This window comes from Lutjanus erythropterus, chromosome 11, assembly GCF_056507025.1.
Source record: "Lutjanus erythropterus isolate fLutEry1 chromosome 11, fLutEry1.hap2, whole genome shotgun sequence".
Taxonomy (NCBI): Eukaryota; Metazoa; Chordata; class Actinopteri; order Lutjaniformes; family Lutjanidae; genus Lutjanus; species Lutjanus erythropterus.
In genome coordinates, this window is record NC_139327.1 from 10,773,558 (window position 1) to 10,801,266 (window position 27,709).

General features: G+C 39.4%; 1 protein-coding gene across 2 annotated transcripts in view; it reads right to left on the reverse strand.

The window, feature by feature from the left end:
* cblb (Cbl proto-oncogene B, E3 ubiquitin protein ligase) overlaps positions 1-27,709 on the reverse strand; it is a 95,230-nt gene that overhangs the window by 65,129 nt on the left and 2,392 nt on the right. For both annotated transcript variants that reach the window (XM_084730761.1, XM_084730760.1), the window contains exons 2-3: positions 26,187-26,364; positions 23,843-24,093 (exon numbers count right to left, since the gene is read on the reverse strand). In XM_084730761.1, coding sequence (XP_084586887.1) covers positions 23,843-24,093; positions 26,187-26,354 — 419 coding nt within the window. In that variant the 5' untranslated portion in view covers positions 26,355-26,364. The remainder of the gene's footprint in view (positions 1-23,842; positions 24,094-26,186; positions 26,365-27,709) is intronic.

Consider the following 27,709-nt stretch of genomic DNA (forward strand, 5'->3'; position numbering starts at 1 on the left):
TCAGTGAAACCTATGAAGACTTTATATTTATTTTATATAAATTAAACTACCAAACAGTTTACACAAGTACAGCTGAAACAATTAGTTGATTTATCAATTAGTTGATTGACTGGAAATGAATGTTTAAAGTTTAAACAAGTGATATGTAGCAATTGCACATTCAAAAATTCGTAGTCCAGGGCGCCTGGGCAGCTTAGTTGGTAGAGCGTGCGTCCCATGTGTTGGTCCTCTGTAGCAGCCGTGGACTCAACTCCCGCTTGCGGCCCTTTGGTGCGTGTCATTCCCTGACTCTCTCTCTCCATTTCCTGTCATATCTTCAGCTGTCCTGACAATTAAAGGCATAAATATAATAATAAAATAAAATAAATGTGAGCACTCCAGTCCAAATAATGAGTTGGAGCCACAGACTGTATATGAAACAGGTTGAAATCCTATTTAATATAGTTTACAACAAGTTCAACCATAGATTGTTGTTTCTCCCCAGACTGGAGGAAGCTCAGGCAGGCTGCAGGAACACTGCAGGAGTGCAAGACGAGCACAACAAAGACGAGCACACAGACTTGTTTGGAGAGTGATATTTGGCTATATAACAGTGATTTCCTAAAAAGACAAATATTCTAAACGTAACATGCACTTAAACTGATATTGACTTTTTAGATCTTTAAAATACATTTTGCTGCTGACCCTGCCCACAGCAGTATGTTGCTTAACTTCCTGTACCAGTACTCCTGCTGCTTCTCAAAACATGTCGGCCAATGAGAAGGGTGAGGGGGAGCAGCCGGTAGGGATGGCCCCCCCCCAGTCAACCTCTTGTGTTTTGTGTTTTTTGTTGTGCGTTATTTGCTCTGCTTCTATCTTTGTACAATGTCTTCCTTTTCTCTTATTTCCTCTTTTGTAAAACACTGCTCTTTACTTGAGCCATCATGGGCTTTAATCTGTAAACACATAAGTAGACAAATGAGCCTCGAATGTATAAGCGTGTATATATATTTGTTATAAATGCTCAATAAAAAAGACATGAGAAGAAAACATGTCGGCCGCCATCTACTGTGAGTAATATACTGACTATGAATAAGTACCTCATATAAGTCTCTTCCAAAAAATATTCTTTCTATTTTGGCAACATGCAGTGCAAACAACAGCAGTGAAAGGCTTTATGAGGAAATGAAAATGAACTTATTCTCCAGATAAACCTGTCCTTGGTATGTATGACTGCTGACTCATGCTGGGGGCACTATATTGCAGTACAGTTCTCTGTTTATACATCTAGATGGTGGAAACAAAGTGAGGCGATCATGATTTATTTATTGCAACGTGTTGTTTTACTGACAGCATGCTGAGATCAATCCAAATGCTGTTTTGGGTCAAATTATTTATGACGGAGCAGATGCTGTGTACTTTCTGTCCTTGACCACGCAGGCACAGCTCCTGCATGTGGTGCACTTCAACACAGCTGACAGTGATGTGACTCAACCGATGACTGAGGCTGCAAGAAGCATAAGCTGTTTAGAAAATACATCGACTCCAGTTCCTTCAACAGCAAACACCAGACGTGCTCGTCATTCCAGAGCGATCGAGATGTCACATAATGCAGAGCCGTCCATGTGTTGCAGCAGCGACTGCAGAGGAGTGACTGGAATGAAGTAACGAGGCAGCAGCAGTTTAAAGTGGGATAAGTGAGAATCACTGTTCTGTGCCTTGGTGGTAGCATACACTCCAGTGTGTGTGTGTGTGTGTGTGTGTGTGTCTGCACTGACAAAGCCAAGCCCGTCTCAGTAATTTCATGCTCATGCTTTCATGCTCTCCAGTCACCATTAGGCCTCTAATCAACCGAGGACCAGCCAAAAAACGCTCCATTGGGATGCAGAGGGAGAGGCTGCAGATGCTTACATAATGGTTGTGATTTGAACTCAATTTCCAGCCTTGTTGTAGAGGATGGCTCAGCTCAGAAACACCCCCAAACAAACAGAAAAATAGCTGCATTTTCAGGCGTATGATGTATTTTTGCAGTCATTTTGCAAGACAACGTTCCTCTCTGCTTATTGCATCATGAGACCGCACTGCACACTCACAATGGGATATTTTTCTAGCATCTCGTCGGACACAGAGCGCACGGCAGATTGTGTGCTCAAGTCCTCTGCAGTAGCGTTCTACATGGTGTGGTTGGTTAGTCTTCTCATGTGTCCTTGCCATGCCCTGTGCCATTAGACCGGTTGTGTAATCTGCCTCGTTTGACAAGCGCCCCAGGAAAGCCAGCCCATTCATTAGGGCTAATGTACTCAGAGAGTGTGGAGCAGGGTGGCCACAAACTGTTGGCTCACTAACACGTACTGGAGTTGTTATAGACATCCTTCCATGGCTCCAAATGAAATCAAACCATACGGGTTTCCACCAAATGTTCACTTAAAACAGAGATGGGAAGTAACCAAGTGCAAATACTTTTCGTGAGTACTATCTGTACTTTCCACTCTGTACATTTTCAAAACAGGCTCATTACTTTAGTTTTAATGTAAGACTTAACGGAAGTAACAAGAAAGAAACAACATATAAGGTATAACAATACAAATACAATATACCAAGACTTAACAAGATGAAAATGACAAACTAGACAAATCGACGTTACACCACAGAATCAATGTAATGATGAACAAGACTGAAATGATGATGACGTGCCGGGACAAAAACAAGATAAAAGACGTAACAAGACAAAAATTAAGTAAAAGACATGAGGGGATGTGAATGTTTCACAGGGCGATTTTTTACATTTACACTTAACGCACAAGTCAGAGCCTGCACTTTTTCATTTTTACTGCAGTGAAGAGGTTGAATCAGTACTTCTACTTCTCCAAAGTCTTTTTTTAAAACAAATATCCACACTACTTAAGTACAGAATAAGTGTACTTTTGCCACCTCTGCTTAAAAAAAAATCCTCAGGTTCAAAATCTTACAGTCAAACACTTTGACAAGAAAGACACAAAGTTGCTGACATGCTGTCACATCGTTGTTGTGGTGACACCTGCACTGTGCAGCTCAACCGCCTGCTATCTCTATTCCTACTGGTTTCCTGTCACCTGAACAATATCACTATCTTCTCTCTCAAACTGCTGCTCCTCTAGTTCACTGCACACTGTGCTTTTCCCTCTAAAACATTTGGGCCACTCAGAGAGAAGTCATTCATAATATTCTGACAGTTACTTAATAGTGATATACATGTAGTTTAATGTGTCTCTCTTTCATGACGGTTTAGTTTACTAGAATTTGTCCTTCTTTGCTGCGTCCCCCAAGGTCAGGGTTCAATTTTCCAACTTTCACTGTAGACATCAGAAGATCCTCAGGCTGGATGATACAGCTGAAAAACATATCACGCTAAAATATTTCATTTCAATTGATATCATTGATTATTAAGAATTTTTAATGACCTATTTTTTAATAAATACCAGAGGCAAAACAGTGAATTTAAAGGACCAGTTTGCAGGATTCAATAGCGTCTAGTGGTGAGACTGCAAACAAAAAGTGAAAGGCTGCATGTAAAGTGGGTGTTAAGTTTGTCTGTTCCGGGCTACTGTAGAAACATGGTGGTTCAACATGAAGAGGAGCTGCTGCGTATGTAAATATAAAGGGCTCATTCTAAAGTAACAAAAACACAAGGATTATTACTTTTAGGTGATTATACACTAATGAAACATACTCTAATAAATCCCCCTAAATCTTACACACTGGGTCTTTAATACATTTTGTTCTTAACCACTTTACTTTGAATTTAACCATAATATTAATTAGAGATACACCGATTGCGACTTTCTTGTCTGATTACAATTTCCAATTTTTTAAGTCTCTAATTTTGGCCAGTTTCTATATTCGTTCTTTCTAAGAACTGTAATTGACAAACATATTTGGTTTTCTTCTTTCCCTAATGTTGGAGTTTTAAATCTATTTTCAATATTTGAACTACAAACAACTTAAAAATGTGTTAAAAGCCTTCATACCTATTGATAACATATGTATGAAAATGTGCTGTGATAATCACCTTTGTTTCCATATCAGTTCTTTATGAAAATGTTGGCCCTTTAAAGTTGTGTCCCAGATTTCCACCAACTCTGTCACATTTTTACAAAAACATGATTTAATCAGGCATAAAAAGGGTTAGCTATACCCTAAGGAGGCCTGTCTCACTTCCTGGTTTAAAAAATGCAGGAATATTGTTCAAGCACTGGTAAATTTTCTACTTTTTCAGCAAATTCTTTTAATAATATTGCTCTCACATGACATGTCAACTCCATAGCCCCTCTAATCCAAAGTTAAGTAAGAATTATGGTTTAAAAATGTGTATTTTGATTTGCATTAAGAGAACTCTGAGCAACTTTAAAAAATAAAATGGCTACTCACCAGGACTATGCTGTGAAATGAAAAAATGTAACATTTTGTGTATTACATAAGATGTCGACTCACTAGATTTAATCACTAGGAGGTTGGTCCATAACAAGGTTTAATAACCAATACTTTGATCTTGTAAAATAAGTATATTTTCTAGCAAACTACAGAGAAAAAATCAAAACCCCCTCAAAATATGGTTTTGTCCCAATTCTCAAGAATGAAAGATTTTTATGTGTCACGTTCCATATCAAGGATATGACAGGCTGTTTATGAACTGGGGCGTTTTCCTTATGTGCTTTCATGGTGGTTTGCATTTAAGTGAAGCTATTGAACAATTTTCTAATTGCTATTGACGTAGTGTCCATTGCTAATACATATTACTATCGTTTTATTGCCCATTGTCCTCATGTATGGCGTAGAAAAATCAATACTAAATCATAAACTACAACATTTCTCTCATGGGAGACAATGAAAATGTTTCTGACCAAGAGAAAGACAGGGATTAAAACCACGCCTGCTTGAAATTCGAGGGGTTGTCTGGGATTGGAGATAGCTATGATTATGAGGCCTGGAGGTTAAAGGTCAAAGCCGGGGCATGACAGAAGGGGGGGCAGGAGGGGTAAAGAAGCCCTCCGTACAAGACCTGAATAAAGGTCCGTGCCCCTGCCCAAGAGGGGCCGGTCTTGTTTGTCTCTGCGTGTGTTTGTGTTTGGGTGTGTTGCTGCAGCTGACAGCAGAGATACACTGAGAGCAGAGTGGCCATGAGGGACTGTAATGGCTTCACAAAGGGACTATCAGACAGATGAGATGTCTATCACATCTCCTCCATGCCGCTGCCGCCGCCACACTGAGCGAGCCGGAGGGCAGGATGGAGGCTGGCGGGGAACAAACAGCTGCGATGAGGGTGGAGATAAGACTACACAGGGTGAGGAGGAGAGGTGGTGGATGGGAAGTTTGGGTGAAAACACAAAGCAGGAAAGATGGAGGGAAAAAAAAAAGCTGGAGGGAGAAGGGCACTCAGTCAGTGGAGCTGCTGATTGAATTGTTTCATAGGATTGTTATTAACATCAATTATTCAGGAAAATCATTTGCCGCAAAAAAAAAAAAAGAGCTGCAGAGCACGTCCATTAAGACAGAGAGACAGAGACAGAGGAGGGAGGACGAGCTCTTAAAAGCAATTCATTTGAAACAAAGAGAAAAACAGCTACGGCCATCAATCAAGAGTAATAAAAAGCAAGAAAGGTGAAGAATGGGGGGAAAATACTAAAGCATGAGAGTTTGTGTTCATGATGATTTTCTGTCTGAGTCCATCCATCCTGACTCAGAGGCTCTGGTTGTATAATGGATGGGTGAGGAGGAGGAAATAACAGATTTCTCCTCCCTCTCGCCAGAAATAGAGACATACAGCAGGGAGCAGACGGTTAGAGTTAAAATGCTGCTTAATGGTAAAAGTTTGATAAAGAACTTGCAGGAAAAAGACCAGTCCACCAGCTTTCATGCCATCTTAGACTACCTATTATCAGAAACAAACAAAAGAAAGAAAAAAAAAACGTGCTGAGACACACAACAGAAGTTTGAAGTTACAATATGTGCAAAACATTTCTTCTGATTAAAGGTTGATCACTGTTGCAGGTCCTGTTTTTTTTCTGTCCACTGCCTCTGAACATTAAGTTAAAGGGACAGTTCACCCCGACATAAAAGAAATATCAAGGATTCTTCCTCGTACTGTTGTGCTATTAATCCATATAGATAGTTTTGGTGTGAGCTGCAGAGATTTTGAAGCGACAAAACATACATTTGTAAAGTAGAACACCAAGATCTCTTCTTAGAAAACATGACCCGGTTACTCAAGATAATCTACACACCTTGTTGTGAGCAGTTTCATGTCAAGAGGGTTTTGATGTTTGACTTAACTTTACTAAAATGTATACAGCTGATACAGCCTGCTCACTTCAGGACTTCATTACCAACACATGCATTCTCCACTTAGCATATATTTTGATAGATGAATTAACTAAAAAAGTTTGTAAAAATACATACTCCTTTCTTTTTATAGTTTGAAAAAACTATGACAAAAACATGCTGTGTGTCTCCAAAACATTTTAAGATAAGACATGGTTGTTTATTCTCACAGTATATTTAAACTAATTACTCGACCTAAGTTCAGTTAACTTACATTGTTAAATTGAACTTCTTTAAAATTATTTACTGTGAACATAAAAGGAGAAATCTGTAGCATAATTACTGTAATAAATCATAAAATGCCCATGATGTGTCATCAGAGATCAAGAAAAAATGTTAAGTTGAAATAATCACTTTAATCGACATGAAGGCTGCAGCCGCGGTGTCCCCCCTTTAAATTCCCATAACTGTTTTACATGTCCATTTCACATTAATCAGAGTTCAAATTAATGCCGAACGTTTGCAGAATGAGTAAGTGTCTCTTTATGAGTCCCAAAAAAATCATTAATAATCTCGTAGAAGGTGCAGATGTTCATAACTGTTAAATTGAGCAAAATGTTAATGGAGTTCGGCAGACAGCGAGACAGGCAGCCGACTAACTCATCGTCCAGAGTGTGTATTTTCAGAGCAGTGGGCTTTTGTTTTCAGGATAACAGCCTTAACTTTACATTGACAGCAACAAACAGCTGATCAACTTACAGTGGAGGACTCATCGTCGCTCGTTATTGTCAATTTACATGGCTGCGCACATCCTGCTCACCTGCAGAGCTCCTGCAGCCTGTCTGTCTCTGTCCTGTCTGGGAAGGAGGGGGTGGCGGGAAACAACTCGCTTCAACCATAGCTTGTATATTAAACAACTATTTAATATACAGTCTATGGCTCCATGTCCCTATTTGAACTGCTGTACTCATTTATGCATGCACAATGGCTACATATGGCTCCTTTAAGATAAGTCACAGCTGTTTATTTTCACAACAAGACTTTAAACTAATTATGTGACCTAAGTTTAGTGAACTTACATCTTTAAGTTGAACCACTTCTAAATGATTTACTATGAAAATTTAAAGTTTTGTGCGCAAGCTGTTTAAGTGTTAAGTCGAGTAAGTGAAGACTTTATAATGGCAAGTGATGTTACATGACTTTGACATCATATCCAGGGTAAAATATCGGTAAATATGAGCAAAAAACCATCAGTAAATATGAGTAACACTGGTCACATGAACAGGATTAAACTCTATTACGTACTCAATTTGTATGTGTGTGGGTGTGAGTGAGAGGTTATTAGGGTTGTATTTGTAATCCTCTGTTAGGTTACAGCAGTTTAAGTAAATGTCATGAGTGAGTTTGTGAAATATTTAGTTTTAAATTCATCAAACCATGCAGGGAAAACTCCTCCGTGTCCATTCCATACAATGCGTGTCAGCAGATTGAGACAAAACCTTAGTCAGAGCACAGTGAGTAAGCCTAGCAACGACCCTTACCACACACACACGCGCGCGCGCACGCACACACACACACACACACACACACACACACACACACACCTCCCCCGTGCTGTGAGCCTCTTGGTTCCAGACTGAAGCGCTCTGGCTTCCTCCTCTGGTGCTCCACTTCCTCCCCAGATGGTTCTACTTTCTGGAAGCTTACTCATCTCAGCCAGGCTCAGGCCTTTAAAGCTTTCCATGGGAGCGTGTGACATCATCACTTCAAAGCACGGCTGCTCGCTGTGACGTACCGACATGTGAGGACGTGTACGTACCTGAGATCATTCTACAGAACTGATACCAAAGAACATTCCACATTAGAGTACACATGTTGCTTCTAGAAATCAAAGAACAAAGTTTTGAAAAACTATGTGACTGCCATAAACTAATAATAAAATGAAAAAGGGAGCTGGAAAAACAGCTTTTTCTTACATACAGTCAGTATTAAATGAAATATAGATTTAAGTCTCATTGGACTTCATCAGTGACCCTGGTTTAAGACAATCTGTGTGAAATGTGGTGAGATTATTCATCAGGAAACACTTCCTGTCCATCCAGCTCAGTAATTCAACCACAAAACGTCCATCTATCCGCCTACAGCCTGCAACGCTAACATGAATCAGGCATTCAAAAATTAAAAAAACATGATTTTTTTTTTGTAGAAGTCAGTGGTGTCATTAACTCTATACTAACAACATCAAACTAAACTAAAATTTAGAAGCACAGAAAGTTCCAAAAAATACTACAGGATTTACTTCAAATTTAAACTCTCTGAGGCACATGTGTCAAACCCAGGGCCCATGGGCCAAATCTGGAACAGTTCGTCATGTTATATGGCCCGTGAGAGCCAAATAGTCCTCCTTTTTAAGCAAATACACATTTTACACAAATTGAAACAACCTTCATTGTTATTTTGCCTTCATTATTCATACAACCTTGTACATTTCATTTTTTAAATAGACTGCATAATAGTTGCACACTTGATTGTCTGCAGGCCATTATTTTTCCTAAGTACCGCCCCTTTTTGCTTAGTGCTCCAGTAACAGTTGAACATACTTGGTACCTCAGCCAACTTTCTCCTTTTCCTGTAAAAGCAACAGAATCATATCTTAAATTAATGTTAATTAACGCTAACTAGCTAGCCAATATTAGCAAAACACTCATTTAGCATTAGCGTTTTGCTAACCTTAGCTAACTTACGAAGGTAAAATATAATCTCACTTTCACAGGTCCCTCAGCAGCGTCTTCTAACCCTCTTAAAAATGTGGTTTTCTTATCAACACAGACAAGCCTATCACAGAGCATACGTACGTATAAGGAAGTATAAGTACAGGAAACAGGAAATGAGTAAGTTGACTGAGACTCCAAGCTTGCTCAACAATGATTGGAGCACAGAGATAAAAGGGGCGGGACTTAGAGAGAGTCAATTATGCAATATGATAGCAAGAACATACATTTATATAGTGTTATATTTATTACCAGCCCTTTGAGGGGGACCATAATGCATAACATTATCAACATGACATAAATTGAATGTCACCATGGTTACATTGTGATACGATGATGATGTCTTCTGTGATAACTTGATGGTTTTCCTAAAATTAGTTTAAAAAAAATAGCAATGTATCACCTTGTTTACAGAATCGTAATACACTGTACCGTGATACGTATCGCATCGGCAGATTCTTGTCACTGCACATCACTAGCATTGACAACTACATTTCTGGTATCGTGTAACATATCTGACTTCAGGGGTTTTAAAAGAGGGCACCACTCAGATAGAAAACCAAATAACAGAGAATTTCTATAAACATTACAAACCAAAGCCCACAACAGAAGAAATTTAACAGCTGGGAACTATTTTTCCAGGTTTTTTTTGGAACATGTATTTAGGGCTTTGTGTCAGGCGTTCATTCTCTCAGTACTGAGTTGAAGCAATCGACGGCAATCCTCCATTTCAGGCCAACAGTAAACTCTTCATATACTGGGAATGTTATTCAAGCAAGCTTCAACTGGTTGGCAGGCGCTAAAACTAAAAGATCCCAGAACTTTATTTTCACATCTTCTTCATTCTATATCAAAAACAGCACATCTTCATGCCTTTTTCTCTTCGAACTGGAACAACTTGCCAGACCGCCACTGATCTCAAAAGCACATTGGTCATGATTTCTAAAAGTTTTCTGATGAATAATTCTGAATGATGACTTTGTTTGGTGTCATAAATAACTGTCACGCCCGCAGTGGCTCAACTTCTGCTCTGGAAGATTTAAAAGCGAGCCTCAATTAAAAATTTAAATTGAAATTCTCCTCTAAAGTGAACTAAAATCATAAACTGGCAATTAGACCGAGCGCTGAGCTGCACTGCACCAAATCACAAATGAGTTGTTTGCAAGAAAAAGATGAAATTTAGTTAAAAAAAAAAGTTTTTTTTTCACATGCTCAATCGGGCAAGGAGTAAAGTAAAATATTACTTGTCCTGTTACAAATTGTTTTATTTATTTGAGCTTATCAGATTTGTCAGTGTGGTGTTGTGCACACAGGTCGATTTCCCCTGAGCAACTGCACTTAAGTACACAGTAAACGGCTGTGCGTTCTTTCAAACATGATAGGTGGTGATCAGTTTCACTTTTACCTGACTTGCCTCAGCGTTCATGTTTCGTACAAGCACCAGCAAGGCCCCAGACGAGAGGCTCTTGGCAGCCCTGTTAGCTGCCATGCAGGCGAGATGCTGTTGGCTCTTGTTATTTCACTCCAGCCACATTTTGCATTAACTTGACACCTCTCCGAAAAACACCACCTTCCTCTCAAACTTAAGGCGCATGGTGCAGCACACGACTCGGCGATTCACCCACATCCACTACGCTGTAAAAATGAAAAAGTTGAGAGGACTCAAAATTTCAATGCAACTTACTGCAACAGATTTTTGAGTTTTGGGCCCAACTCAAACTCTTCAGTTTTAATCTTTTGTTGAGATAATTCACTTTCGTTTTCCTCAGAGCCCTCCCCTGCTTGCATATAAGAAAAGCTGAGCCCCCTCAGCCCACAGACAAGCACACGCACCAAAAGAACAATGATTCATTCTGAAGCTCTATTGTCAGAAATTAACCTTGTTTATAATTGTTTCCAACCTTTGGTAAATGTCTTTTCTCTAGTGCAAGCTTAACCCAACAAAACAGGCTTACAGACACTCATTCTGACCAAAACAATAATCATGATTCATTATCACACAGCGGTTGAGCGGTGACAGCGGTTATGCCCTACTAAGAAACCTACTGCATCTTTTTGAATAATGTTGTATTACAGACTTTTGTATAAAGTGCGATTTTTGTTGATCTGTGCCAATCTAATCTGACAAAGCCCTGGGGACTGCCTGAGACTTTTGCCGCCCCCACTTAAAGGGACCTGGAACCTGGAATGTTTTAGACAAACTTGATTCAATTTGAATCTGAGTTTTAGAACCCTAAAATATTGTATTTCAAAATTTAGTGAGTAAACTCACCGAAGTTAAAGTGAATAATGGTTAATAATTTAATCTTTTGGGGCTTTTAAATCAAAAATCCTTGAAATTGTCTCAACATTTCTTGATTTCTTTTTTTTTTTTTTTTTTTTTTTTACAGTGTAACGCCATTTAACTAAATTCCTGTTTCCAGGGTAACTGAAATGCCTTCTTTACCTTCAACTCATAAACTCTCTGTCTCACTGTCCTTACCTACTGCCATTATTACACGAGTGCCTGATCAGTACTGCACATATGCAGCTCTCAACAGAGATGATAAAGACATAAGATGACTCACTCCTTAATTACTTACATCATCAGCTTTGGAACAAACAATGTGTTTAATTACTTTTTACCACCTACCCGATCGGGCAAGTTGTTAGACTTACATGGTATTTCACTTGCCCCGGGCAATCAGGCAGCCCTTACTGTTGAGCCCGGTGCAGTCTACTCTTACTACTCTTACTTCTCCTTACAGAATATGATTCCTGTAGGTGATGAAATCATCTAGACCTTCTCTTCGATTATTCCTGAAGGGAGGATTCACCCCATAATAAAAAAAAAAAAATACACATTTTTCCCCTGGCCTGCGTGGTGCTGTTTATCAATTTAGATTTTGTGGCGTAAGTTGCAGAATTCTGGAGATATCGGCTGTAGAGATGTCTGCTTCCTCTCCAATATAATGGGACTAAATGTCACTTGTGTTGCCAAAAAGCCAAAAAATACATTGAAAATTTTAAAAACCAGTGTCTCTTTCCAAAAAATCATGATGAGGTTACTCAAGATGATGCACAGACCTTGTGGTGAACAGTTTCATGTAGTTCTGTGGATTATCTTGAACAACTGGGTCATGATTTCTGGAAAGAGATGCTGGTTTAGAATTTTTCAAGTGTATTTTTGGCACTTTGAGCGCCACAAGCTGAGTGTCATTTAGTCCCGTTAAACTGGAGAGAAAGCAGACATGTCTACGTCTGATATAACTCAGCAAGTCACGCCATAAAAATCTAAATGGATAAAAAGCACTATAGGCAAGGGGAAAAATACCTAGTTGTGATTAGCAGTCGAACTGTCCCTTTAAAGTCAAAAATACTGCTGCTGTCACAGTCACTGGTATTACTGTCGGTCACAGCAAATAGTTACAAAATGCAGAACGTGTTCCTCCAGCACGTCTCTGCACAGTGAGTCAGGGGTTATTCACAATCAGACAGGGGCGGCCGGGTGAGGAGATGGATTGAGGTGGGGGGGGAGGGAGCTCGGATTGTCTTTTATCTGCAACACTCTGCTTCCTGGCAAAAGAAGTGCACTTTTAATCCCGCTGATTTAGAGACAATCACTTTAGGAAGCTGCTAAAGCCGCGCTCGTCAGGCCGACTGTAAAACGCTCTGCTGTGCAAATCACTTCAGATGTGCTCTGTGGCTGCTGGACCGCGGCAGGGCAGGAGAGAGATGTACACAGACACACTGCTGTTGAAGTGTCCCGCAAATGGGATATATTATAAATATACATCACAAGAATAAAATATCATGGAAATGTAACATGGAGCTCCATAAAAGGCATTGTTTGTGACAGTGCTGATACACTCGACCTACTCTATGAACAGCTAGCAGGCACAAATGAGCACTTCACTGGTAGGGCTGTAATTATGTAATTACTCTACTTGAAGCTAATTGATTGACTGTGAATGTCTGTTTTCATGGAATCACCCTGGGAAAAAAAAAAAAAAAAGAGTTCACCCACCCTTCAGTACAAGCGGGGAAATTTCTAAAGCAAAGTCAGAGATTTCACTCAAAGAGCAACGTTATGTTTTACAGCTCAGCCTCTGCACATGACATCTCACGCAGTGAATTGATCCTTTGCAGCGGTGAGTTATGAAAGCCGCGGCTCTCATGTTTGTCAATGTCATTTTATGCTGTGGTTGCAGGTCTCTCTCCTACTGAGAAGAGTTTTCATCTTGGAGAAGATTAATCGCGCTGAATAAAGAATTATAACTTCAAGCTGTTTTGACCATTAAAGGGTTAGTTCAGATTATTTGAAGTGGGGTCAGTCGGTGTATTTCCTGCAGCTGGTCGGGATGCCCCTAGTTTGGAAAAGCAGAGAGGGGGACCAAGTTAAGCAGCTTTGTGGACAGGGTCAGCAGCAGAACGTATTTTGGTAACTTAAAAAAGGTTCACCTAAAAAGCCTTTTCTGATGGAAAACAATTTTTATATAAGCTAAATAACTCTCTCCAAACCAACCAAACTCCACAGACAAATCAGTTATTTTAGATCACAGATGACTAGAGTTTCTGGTCTACTGCTGCCTCAGTCATTTTGGTATTATGTGACTTTAGTGAATCCAAACTAACCTTTTAAAACACAGACATCATGCAGTAACACAAACAAGCTAACCGATTGAGGCAGCCGTGGACCAGAAACTCCTGTGTTCTGCGAGGTAAAATGAGTAATTTGGCCTATGGAGTTTGGTTGGTTTGAAGTTTTGGAGAGAGTGATCTTTATTTTGTGTAATGGTAGTTTCCCCTCTGATAACACTGACAGCAAATTAAAATGTTCTTAAATATAGTGTACACTTAAAGGGACAATTCAACACAAAATTAAAAATATATGTTTTTCATCTAAACTGTGGTGCTAATTTATTCATCTTGATAGTTTTGGTATGAGTTGCTGAGTTTTGGAGATATCTGTCAAAGAAATGTCTTCTCTCCAATATAATGGGACTAGATGGCACTCAGCTTGTGGTATCACAGTATCAAAAAAATGCTCATGAAAGCGCTTGTGCCTGTGGATTATCCTGAGTAACTGGCTCTTTTTTCTTTTTCTTTTTTCAAATATATTTTTGTGCTTTGAGCACCACAAGCAGAGTGTCATTTAGTCCCATTATATTGGAGAGAAGGCAGACATGGGCCATTTACATGGGTAAATAGTGCTACAGATAAGATACATTGCTTAGCTTTCTCTCTGCAAACTGGGAGCATGTTGACCGCCACTTACTGTCCGTAATAATCTGACTAGTATTGAGTTCCTCATACAATTCCACATTAAATTATCCAAACTATCCCTTTAACTGCCAACATGCATGACAGATTGACCTCATCTCAAGTAAAGAATAGGAGTTTTCCTACACTCAACAAAAAGTCATCCTCTATACTGATGCACAGAGTAGAACTTTCGTCATGGCCAAGGTGTTGGTGTCAAAGGTTTATTCCAGAAAAGACTTAATTATAAAAGGATCTTCAACAAAAAAAAAATGTCAAGGAAACCAATTTGCCTAATTTAATAAAACTGCCTGCAGACTCACATGAGGGGCTCTCGGGCATTTTGATACAAAAGAGGCTACACAGGCAAATCATTTTTCCGGCTTAAGTGGCAGATATACCCCCAGGGTCAAACACAATTAACTCGAAGAGACATGAACATTTAAAGCAAGAACAGAAAGTTCCCCTGCAATCTTTTAAAAACTCTTTTACAAGAACAGCTGTTTGTAATTTTCTTCCATCCTTTAATTTCCTAATTAATATTCCCATCACGTCCATGTCCTGCTCAGCATGTGGAAAAGAGAGATGCAGGGGATCAGATGGTCAGATGTAGAGACCAGGACAATGAAGACAGGGTAAAAAAAAAAAGGCTGGGGGGTGTGATGTATGAACATCAGATGGCTTAAAACGGGGTGCAGCCCCGCAGAAAGCTTCAGGGAAGATCACAGCGGTTAATCAAGCGTATGAAACAGACTTGTGCTAGACAGGCTGCCACAAAGACGCAGCAGGCCACATATGGGTACCCGTGTCCCCAGAGACGGCTATGATACCAGATGTGACATCACTTTGCTATTTCCTCAAAGAGAATTTGTTCCTTTCATGCGTCTTTGTCAGAGGATGTTGTGTGTTGTGTAAAACATTACTTATACATTTGCAGAGTGGCTGATAAAAAAGAGTTTCTTCACATCCCCCCACTTGAGAACAAGACTGTTCCTGATGTTTACCATCACACACAACCTGCAGTTTGATCCAATGCAAAATTATACGTTGTATTCCATCTGAGTGACAGAATTTTTGTGTCTATTTATTGGAGATGTAACAATAACATTTTTTTTTCTTCCTGCTACCGATTCTGATACCTAATCTTTGCATATCGTTTAAGCCTGCACAACTGATTGCAATATTATTGCGGTATGGTCAAACGCAATATCCAAATTGCACAACACTGCAATTTTCTTGATAAAATGTGAGACAAAAAGCATTATAATGAAGTACTGTAGTGCTGCACACATGTCCTGGTCTATGAATCTTGTTCTCCAGATATAAAAAAAGATGTTTGTTTGGTACAGACCTTGACAAATGTCACATTATGATGGTTTTAAAATGAAAAACGTGAAGCAAAAAGGATAATTCCCAGTAATTGTATCACATAGAACAATAGCGATTCCAGTCAAAATAACTGCGGCATGACTTTTTACCATATTGCACAGCCCTAATATCAGCCAGAGAATTAAAAAAGAAAAAAAGTTCAATCCAGTCTCTAAAGAGTGTGTTTTGTTTCCCCTGCAGAAACAAACCAAATCAGGAAATTATGACTGAAATAACAGCGTCTGTATTCAGATTTTGTTCAATGTTTACAGCAGTTCACAGCACCACTGACCAGTCAGTCAGTCAGTCAGTAAATTAGTCAGTCAGGTTTGCAGTGTTGGCATCGGCTCCATCAAAACAGCAGCACTCCACTGGAGAAACTCTGACTGAGAAATACAATATCCACACGATTATTCCTCCTCCTGACACGGACTTCAGAGCAGGGCTGCAACTAACAATTATTTTCATCATTGATTAATCTGTCGCTTGTTTTCTTGATTAATCAATTAGTTGTTTTGTCCATAAAATGTCAGAAAATGGTACAAAAAAAGGCCAGTCAGTGTTTCCAAAAGCCCAAGATAACTTCCTCAAATGTCTTTTTGGTCCACAACTCAAAAATATTCAGTTTTCCTATGACAGGGGACAAAAAAAAAAAAAAGTTGATTAATAATCTGATCCTGAGGTAGAGCTGGCTTTGTCTTGTCCACTGTCCATAAAGTCTGCTGTACAGGATGCTGGTAGGAAGTAGCAGGATGTCGTTTTGGGGCTGAAACATTACGAGGTATCAGACTCACGTACTCACAGATATTCAGTGCTGCATTTTAGGTGGTATTAGATGCATTTTCCAATACTGAAATCAATGCCCCTGCTTACGCTGCTTCAAAACCAGGGTGACTGTACTCGGATATTAACTACACAGTTGAATTACTGAACGGGCCTCCCCACTCGCAAAATATCTCTGAAGGAGACACAAAACAAAACTACTAGAAACGGACACGGCTGCGTTGTTTGCAGTTGTTTTGTTTCTCTTTCGGTCTAGGGGTCTCGTTCCTAAGCAGAAGTCTTTTACATGTCTGTGCCAAACAGTTTCAAATAGGTTGAGATTCACAAATATATTTGCATTTAAACATGTCCATGTACAAATGATGATATATGAGTACATGACATTTGAGGCATGGATACAGATAAAAATCACTCTGCATTTATTGGTGCATTTATCTCCGTGCCATCGCCTCATAATCCGTCCATTTTGACAGGGACTTAAAGTGTACTGAGTAAATTAGGGCTGCAAGTAGCAATTATTTCTATTAGTGATTAACTGATTAATCATTCAGTTTATCAAGTGTCAAAAAATGTGAAAACAAATTGCTCATTCCCTAGAGCTCAATGTGATGTCTTCAAATTGCTTCATTTGTCCAACCAATATTCCAAAGACTCTGGAAACAGCAAATGTTTGACATTTTTGCAACATATTTTCTTTCGATCATCAAATATAGGTCTACAACTAACGATTAATCTGTTGTATTTTTTTTCTCAATGAATCCATTACTTTTTTTTGGTCCATAAAATGTCAGAAAATGGTGAAGAAATGTTGATCAGTGTTTCCCAGAGCCCAGGATGACGTCCTAAAATGTCTCGTTTAGCTCACAACCCAAATATATTCAGATAAATACCATAGAGGAGTAAAGAAACCAGAAAACATTCACATTTGAGACGCTGAAATCAGAGAATTTGGACTTGTTTTTAATGAAAATGACTCAAAACTATTAATCAATTATCAAAATAGTTGATGATTAATTTGACTGATAATTAATTAATCTTGCAGCTTAAATCTAATTCATGAATCGTTGCAGCTCTAGAGTATATAGTACAATATTCAGTAGTTAATGAGTATGAAAGACCACACTCACCGTATTCAGACTGCAGCTACATAAACCTGTACATGGTCATTTGACAGGATGTAAAAGTCTGAAATGTTCTGGTCAAGGTCTATTTCATAAAGACTGTGCTTTCTGTGGGCTTTAGTTGCCTGGAGATTTGACTCGTATGAAAGGCAGCAGAGAGAAATGGAATTCGTTGTGATTATAGTCATTGGCAGTATTACATGATAGTAGTGAGGGGGTGAAAACAGCATTCTTCAGTCTTCCTTCCTTTTTTTTTTTTAGCTTCGACTGCATTATTTTGTTTTGTTGTCAGGTTTACTGCTGCTGCTATGGCGAGCAAATTATCCTGAGGCCTGACTCACTTCTGACAACTGCCAGTATGTTTTATTAAAGAAGGAAAATGCCAGCGTGATGGTCGATTCTTTCTACATAAAATTAGTTTTAGAAAAAAGCTGAATTACCATTTGTCTAAAAAAACACAACTTAGTATATTTTAGTATTTGTAATTGGCTTAAAAAAAAATCTAGTCATGCATGCAGATGGGTGAGCTTGAAAACGAGCCCTCCTGTTGAAGGACTGTCTTCCTGTTCACTAGGACACCTCGCTGCCTCCAAAATTAGCCCCACCACAGCCTCAAATAGGAGAAGTAACCAAGTCTGTAAGCACATGTCAGAGCGGCGGAGGAGACGAGAGAAGCCGCTGAGACACTTCGCACTCCGTCTCTCGCTTGTGGCGTTCAGCAACACCTGCCCACAGTGTAACAGCTCACGCTAATGCAATAAAAGCAAATGCAATAAAGTCAATAACACCAGTCAATAATGAAATCAAACACTGGAACGGTCAAGTTGTACAATATTGTTTCTGCCAGTAATGCAATAATGTGACCATGCACTGCAACACTGACTGGATACTCTGCTGTATGTAATATTTAATAAAAAATGAGGTGTCATACCAATACTTTTGAAATAATGAACTGATAAAATCAAGAAGTGGCCAGCAGTGACACAAAGGTTCCCTTATCTGGTTCTAGACTTCATTAAAGACAGGGGAACGGGCAGGGAAACAGGGCTGGGTGTGTTCTTTGTAATTATCAATTATTCTTGAGAAGTGGGACAGAACCACATTTTGAGGGGCGTCTGATTACTCTTCAGTTGCGCTGGAAAGTTATCTTTCATCAGATGGAAAATCTGACAGAGTTGACAAAATGGTCCATTTTTTCATTTCACAGCGTCGTCGTATTGAGCAGCCATTTTATTTTTTAAAGTTCTCTTAATGTTTATCAAAACACACATTTTAAAACTATAATTCTTTTTTAACTTTAGATTTAGAAGGGCTACGGAGTTGACATGTTATGGTTGAGACACGTCTGGTAGCGTTATTATCTAACGCATTTGCCAAAAAATAGAAAGTTTACCAGTGCTTGAGCTGCTTTCCCGCCTTTTTTAAACCAGGAAGTGAGACAGTGGTCCTTAGGATACAGCTAAACCCTTTTTATGCCTGATTAAATCATGATTGTGTAGAAATCTAATGGAGTTGAAATCTTTAAATGGCCAACATTTTCATTAAAAACCTATTTTAAAACAAAGCTGATTCTATCAGCACATTTTTAAACCTGTAATGTTGTTAGTTTTAGATTCTGCAGGCTTTTAACACATTTTTAAACTGTCTGAAGTTGTGAAGTCTTGTCTGGGACAAGGGTGTTTTCCAACACAGAGCAAGTTTATAATAAAAATAAAAAAAAAATCACTTTTCATTTATTTAAATTTTCACCAAAAATTGGAATTAGATTGTTGGCGTGAATAATTTAAGTTTTTTTTTAAGTAGGTCATGATTTGTTCCAATTCTCAGGAATGGCTGTTACTGTACTTTAATCACTGTGCTTATCTTAGCAAAAAGAATTCAGTCCATCTATCAGGACAGCTGACACATCATGCATGACTCTTACTATGTTAAAAGTAGGGGAAGTGACATGTGATGATGCCTGTTTAAACCTGCCTAAAATGTGAGAGGCAGAGGGTAGTCATGTGTTACGTCTGAAAAAGAAGTCGGCTGCAGTTTTGGGTCCATTTTTTTAAATCTTATGTAACAACCAAACAAAAACTGCTACATTACAAGTTAAATAAATAACTGGTCAAGTGATCCAACTTTGACAAAACATCAAATTCTCTCCCTCTTTTCCGGGGAGCAGAGCAGCACTGTGTAGCGTTCGCTGTAAACACTGTTAAAGATGTTGCTTTCAGCGTGATAGATCGAGCCGACACAAGCGGAGCGCGTTTGGAGCTTTGGGGCGAAGAGGCAATTAACAACTGAGGCAACAAGAAAGAAGTCGAGTTAGAGACAGAGAGGAGTTCACAGAGATAGATCAAAACCTCTGCTGGGTGACTCTTTCAGAGCTCGACCCGGGAGGAAATATATGAACAGGATGTAAAGTGCATGGGGATTTTCCCTCTGCTCTGCACATGGCAATCAGAGAGCTCCTGAGAATCACTGGAGCCTTTTATACCCGCAGTCAGCTGCAGCTCTGCTCTGCACTAACTGTTTAATAAATGATAGATATAAGCAACAAAATTCACTGTCTTGGTTCTTTCCCCCTTTTCGGACACAGTATAAAAAAAAGATGTATTGCAGCATCTGAAACATACAATCTACAGAATACTGGCAGAATACTTTTTGACTATCAAACAATTTCACTAATTAGACCGACTGGGTTAATTTAATCTAAGATTACTGATCAATCCAGATTTAAAATGGAGCAGAGTTGTTGCACAATTAAAAAATAATTTAGTTCATCTAAATTTACTCTGCTTAATCAGTACGGAGATGCTTGCTTACCCAAATTAAAATCAATAAAATAAAAAATAATTTTTGAGCACTGTCCTCATAAGTATAGAGAGGCAAAGCCCCTCCCTTTCCGACATACCTGCCAACACTCCAGTTTTTCCGGGGTTTCTCCCGTATTCAATGGCTGTCTTCCAGCCCCCTCCCATTTTGTCATTTCTCCCAGGAAACTCCCATAATTTGCACAGCCCTCAAACTTTATTATGAATAATCATTATAAATGGATCCAAGAGTCTTGTACGTTTGTCTGAAACAGGCCTGGTTCAGTGTGCAAGAGTGAGCATTGCACCCTTCAAGGTGTTAAATCTGGCGCACAGACTGCGCGTCTCCGCATCCACTGCTGAAACAGATGCACCAACCACAGTTTAAGTTGATGACAACAGCTCAGCAAACGGATAGATTTATGTCAGGAAATGTCCAACGTGTCTGGATGGTTCCATCACCACAAATCAGACGAGTTGAATTTTCCATCAGGTAATAACGATCAAAATAAAACGTAAAGACATTTGATGGTAATCACATCGAACCAGTGCTACTTCAGCAATAATTCTCACATCTCACCTCATATATGGTCATGGAAAAAAGATGAACCTTGCGGTCTGCTTCATAAAAAAGCAGAATATGGCGTTATAACCAGCCGGCCTCATGTGTGTAGAGGTCAGTATGTTTACACTGTAGTAGCCTGGTGTTGTTATTAGGTGACTTAATGAAGGTAAAGACAGTGAGCGGCGGCATGCTCTTTTCAGAGGCTGTGGATCTATCAAGATATCCTGCTGCCTTCAGGTGCTGCAAGAATTTCGTGCACTGAAGGAGAAGTGCCTTATATATAGACTATTTAAAAAGAACTCCCATGTTTTGAAACCTAAACGTTGGCAGGTATGCTTTTTGGTTTACATGGGAAATAACGTAAACAATATTTTTTGATCCCATTTGAATTCTGTCATGAATCACACATACGATGTCTGCCAATCGTGTTAGCAATGTCAATGACTTTCTCTCTCCACAAGCTAACGTTAGCCACTGAAGCTACAATGCCTATGTGTTTTGTACCGGAGTGAAGTCATGTGAGCAACGGATTTCGCTCCTTCTTTCGCTTCCAAGCTGTTTAAAAAAATAATAAAATAACAGAAGCTGCTGGAAAAAAATAACAAAACATGACACTGTTTGCTAGCTAACTAAAGAGTTAACAAAGCAGTAGGTTGGTTTAGAGTAAAAACTAAACTAAGGTTTAAAAAGAGGTTAAAATGTAATCTCTCTTAATTTTAAACTAGTTTTAAAGGTTGGAGTTAAAAGCTAATTTTTAAAAGTTGATTTAGTCTGGTTTAAAAATTAAAGCTTGTTGGTGCAACACCGCCTTAATAGTTCCAATTTAACTTACTGTCCTTATATCTCCTGCTCCGGTCTATACCAAGCGATCATAATGTTTGTTAAATTGGAGACTGTGTAAACTAAAAGCAAATTTCATTGTGATAATCCATAACAAATGGTTGAAATAAAAAGCTGTTTCATATTTTGGTTGACTTCGTAATGTCAAACTTCCTGTCGGCACTGTCAGCACCTTGACTATCCCAGTACTACAGCGAGGAGGCATTTGTGCATGAATGCATTTTCTGGTATAATCCATTGTGAGATAAAGCATTGAGTAAAAGCAAGTGCAGCAGCATTGGCTGCTATACACAGATAACCAAAAACCACCGCAACATTTATTTTCTGCTGAATATGCCCCCTGCTTTCTCTTCTCCCTCCAACTCTCCTATCTTTCACTTCTCCATCTTCACCTCCCACTCCCTCTGTAATCTGAGTCAGTCAGGCTCACGTCTAACACATCACGATCACACCGGGCTGATTTAAGGCAAGATGACATGTGAGACGGCTACAGGCCACAAACCAAATCTGAGTTTGATGTGTCTCCGTTTGCAGATCGGACTGTGGAGTGGACAGAACCGCTGGGTGTCCTTCCTGTGAACCCGGTGAAACGGGCAAAACCTTTCACTGACGATCACCATCATCATCACCGCTGTCATCACAGCACCTCTGCTGTCAACCCATGTCTGTCCAAACGGTGACATGGCTGAGATAAGACAACAAAGTGCACCACACTGTTGAATCACAATTAACAAATACTCTGTGGCTTCTTAAGACGATTAACTTGATTAATAAGAGTATTTGGGCCAAACTGTCAAGTCAAATGTTATTTATGAAGTCAAATGCTGAGAATTAAGTCAAAAATGAAGGCAAAATATAAAAAATAAAATGTCCACAATAAACTGAAAATGTCGAGAATAAAGTCCAAATGTGGAGAATATGTCGAAATGTCCAAAATAAAGACGATGTCTCAAGAATGACATGTCCAGAATAAAGTCAAAATGTCATGAATAAAGTCAAAATGTTGAAATAAATAATAAAATGTTGAAAAAAAATCTAAATGTCAAGAATAAAGAAGAAATGCCTGGAATAAAATGTCCAGAATAAAGTAGAAATGTTGAAAATAAAATCAAAACGTCAAGGAATTAAGTCTAAATGTTGAGAATACATTTCAACTTTATTGTCAACACTTCAACATTATTCTCAAAATCAAAAAAAACAAATCTTCCCCTCTGATTTATTGCCTCTCATGCCTGGCACTAATACTGAATGTCTGACTTAACTCTTGATATTTCAACTTTATTCTCAAAATGCAAATTGCAATTATAAAAACCTCCTTACTTTTAAATGCCTTAATGTGGTCCTGAAACCCCCTCATACGATACAGTGAGCTCTAGAACTGAGTAGTTTGTTTTTTTGACATAATGCTTATCGACTACTTTTTATTACCACAACACAATTTTAGTTGTGAAATTCAGTGTGACTGATGAGTAAACTGTGGATTTAATCGAAGCTGTGGGAGGCTGGTTCACACTATCTGCGGGACCACACGTAACTTCATTTAGTTTTAGATGAAGTGAAACATTCACATTTTCCATCAGCAACACATCAAAACAAACACGCTGATGAAAACCAGACCGAAGTTTAATTGCTTGTGCGGTTCTGACTGTCCTCTCTCGGCTTGTCGGTGAGCGAGAAAACGAGCGCAGCGACCCCCAGACACATCCTGTGTTTTTTATTATTCTGAGAGGGCAGTGACAGCTGAATAGAGGGCATCCTGCAGCATCCACTGTGCGCTTAACCCACACAAACCTGCACAGCCGTGGAACGAGGGCACCTGAACAGAATCTACCCTCAAAACTGCTGCAGCAAAAAGATTTTTAATGCTTAAATCATCAACAAAATATATTGAACTACTGTCACTGTCCCGTTAACTTCCTTTTTGCCCATTGCACCTGGATTATCATCGCGCTAAAGGTGCTGTTTCAGGTCAAGCCTGGTCGAAACGAATACCCTCTGTACGCCACGAGCGCAGCCACCCTCCACTGTCATCTCAAAAGCCTCCATAAAGTAAAAAAGCTGGGACAAAAATGTTCTTACCTGTCCTGCGACTGCTCCTCGTACATCCTCTCCTTCCCCTCCTTGAAGAGCCGGATGGCCCGTTTGGATTTCTTCATAAGGCTGTCGATGTAGATTTTAAAGTACTCATTCTCACTGAGCTGCGTGAGTCTCTGGTTCTCTTCGTATTTGCCCAGTATGAGCCGCAGGTGCTGGTAGGCATCGGGTAAGATATCCAGGATGTATGGAGGACTGTTTTTCAGCTGGAGCCGGGGGTTTTGGCAGAGGCGGACCTGTGGCAAAGAAATCCATCAGTGAATGCCAGTTTGATTGCTCCTACATGTAGTTGTGTTAACCACATACGCCGGCATTTGACACAACAACCAGGGAGGATCAGAAAGAGAAGTGTGAAGCGTGGATGGAATCTTTCTGGTTTTTAATACGACCTCTTGAAAATTAAGCTGCTCGAATGGAAACTCTGAAGATATCGATGAGGTCAAGCTTGTAAACAGCATTATGTATATTATTATCTAAATCTCCAGTTTCTTGACTGAACATATGGTTAAATGAGGTTTAAAGGATGTAGTGGCATTTAACTCACTAAAAAAGTGACAAGACACTATCTGAAGTTTGATACTGAGACCAGTACCCAGTTTAGTATCATAGTACTAGACATCAAAACAATACTTGAGACTGAAACAATACTAGTTCAACAGTCGATATCTAATGGAACAGAAACAGAATGTCCACAGGGGACATAAACGTTGGACACACGCCATGCTGTTGCAAAACCATGAGACCCACAAAGTACAAAATACATTTAAAATAAAATCTGAACTTTTTCATTGACTTTCATACATATGAGAACAAATTGCTAATCTATGGTATGTCTTGGGTCCAATAACCCAGTACCAAGTACTATCAAGATGTCTCCAGTCAAACGATGTCTGCATTCAGTCCTTTTTGTACCCAGATCTAGAAAAAAAAACGGACTATTTGTATTTGCATTGTACTTTTTCCATCAAAAGTTTTGGTTGTATGGTTAAATTACTCACGTGTGGTGTCTGGTAAAAATAAATTCATAAAATGCAGGATGATTATTTCAGGAAAAAGAACTATGACTAACGTGATGAGGCACCCAATAAAGCATGACAAAAACTTCAGGGTGGACAGCTGCACTATGTAAAAAAAAAAGGCATCGAATTGAGCACTTGAGTTTCTGTGGTTCTGTGCCCTGAACCACTGAGCTAAGGGGTCCATGGCCTGAAAAAGGTTGAAGAATCCTGTACTAAAAAAAGGATTCGGCAACCCAGTCACATTTGTTTTTTTTAATCGGGGCATTATGTTCACTATGGGCGCTGTTTTGTTCTCTAAATTTGCAGTGGGAGTCTGTGTGCCTTTTTAGTGGCTGTTCTGTCTGATGTCTAGTTAAGAAGTGTAGTTTAGTAGTGTAGCTGGTGCTAGTAGGCCTATTCAGCCATTAATGGTTTTAAAAAGCACCAAAATGAGACCCCAAAACAACTGAGCAACACTGTAGTGCCAGTCCAAAGTGTGAGTTGAAACTATTCAGCTTGAGCATATTGCGAGGCTTCGCAGAGTGTCATGGGAAGAGGACCGGCCCTCAGACGGCTGCTGAGCTCCGGGGAGCTCTGGAGCAGGGAGCCGGGGGCAGAGCCGGAGCTTCTGGAGGAATAAACGCTGCAAGTCGCATCAGACTCTGCTCTGGTCTGTCGTAGGATCCCGAACTCAAAGACGAACAGAGAGGACAGGCAAAAGAAGAGAAACCGAAAGAAGCGGAGTGTCTGAGTGCGCAGCTTAGTCAGAGGCTGAACTGAACACAGACACACACCCCCGACGCTGTCTGAACGAAAAATTTGCTTCTGATACTGAACCGTTTTTGATCAAAAAAGCACAGAAAAGTACAACATTTTGGTGAACTATGCAACACTAATCTAGAACCAGTGTGTCCCCTCTGGGCTACTGTAGAAACATGGCAGCTCAGCATGGCAACCTCTGTAGATATAAACAGCTGAGACTAAGATAATAAAAACACAACGATTCTTATTTTCAGGTGATTATACACTAATGTAAACATACATATGAATATTATATTCCATTTCTGCCTTAAGGAATCAGTCTTGTATTGTTCTTAACCGCATCGTTAATGAGTATCAGAGTTGAACACATATGTACCAACAAATATGTGTAACATTAGAGGCTATCAAACAAATGCTTGAATTAATTTAAAACATCATCAGAGAATATGATCAGTGAACATGTGCAGCCCATTAGCATTAGCTCCACCTCCCCATGTGCGACTACACAAGTGACTGTTCCCACCACCATCTGGCAGACAGGCTTGACGGCTTCATCACTCCAAACTTACAACTTTGTCCATGAGCTTCCAGGTTTTCTCCACGGTCCGCCTGTCAGCGGCCGCCTGCTTCGGCGGCCCCACTGCATCCTGGATGGCATCGAACAAGCCAAAGATCCGACCCTTATTTCGGTTTGGTCCTCGTCCGCCAGGGTTCCGGCCACTGAGAGCAGTTGCCATTTCCTATACGCTGTGGCAAAGACAAGAGTGATTACAGTCAGTAACTGCTGATCCAGTATGGAAAATAACGTTCTGGATCACATGTTCAGACAAAGTCCTGCTGCACTGTCCTAAAACTTCAGTTACAGTTGTCACATCCATTGCTTGGTTTCTGTCCATTCAAGGAAATTTTACAATTATCGGCTCCAATATTCAGCATTCTTACAATTTTCTTCTTTCAATTAGCTTCTCTGGCTCTGATGCAGCTGCTTCTCTGTCTGTAGTTCACTCTGTAGTCTCACTCACTGTCAGCATTAGCTGACTGTTAATTAGACTATTTTATTTACTGCCACACATCATAATTGCTGATTATTAATAATATATAATAATACATGATGTGATTGATAATATGAATATGCAAAATAGCTGACTAAATTTATCAAATAAATTTACATTTACAAGATACAAGGGATCTTATTTGTATAATGATAAATAAAATCTTCTGGATCTTATAAATATAGCCTAGTGGAGCAGAAGAAGTACAACATTTGCCTCAAAAATGCAGTGGATTGGAAGATTAAAGCAGCAGAAAATGGTTATTCACTTTTACAGCAAATGTTTATCTGTTCCAAATATCAGATATCGGTTTTCATGCCTAATTATCAGGATCTGTTACAGCAGGACCAACACTGATGTCATTCCAACTGCTCCTCCCTTAAGTACTATCAAACAGATGCCTGCGAGCGCTGGTTCCCAGTCTGGAGGTCCTGACCACTAAGAGTCACCGAAGCTTCACGGGGGCGGGGGGAATGGGGGGTGGCATCACGAGGCCGTCTTGATGTTGAGGGTAGTAAGAAAACGTTTGAAAATATATACAAATGCCATAGTCCTATATCTCAGGATTTTAATAATTTCTTTAAAGAAGATATTATTTTTTAAAGTTCCGGATTATTATTTTAAGATATTTTTAAAAATCTCAGGGGATAAGTGCACAGCGAAGACGAGAACAAAAGTTATATTCAGAGGCTTCACTCTCTGCTGAACAACCTCGTCCTGCATCAGAAACGTACACAGTTAAAACAACCAAGGAGCTAATAGAACAATGAGAACAAAGAGACTATTAAGTAGGACTGTATAGACAATATTAAAGAGAACCATTTTTTGACCAAATAAGTCAATGTTAGTACTGCAACGATAGTGCAGGGATGACTGTTAGTGCTTACACAAAATATTAACACAAAGAGGTTTTTGATGACCATTAGTAATGAGTATATAATGACTAAGTGGGTAAAGACAAATAATAGAACAGCTTGTCAGTCAGTTAAGGTCAGAATATGACGTCACTTAACTGTAGAGCAGCCTTTAAAACAAAGAAG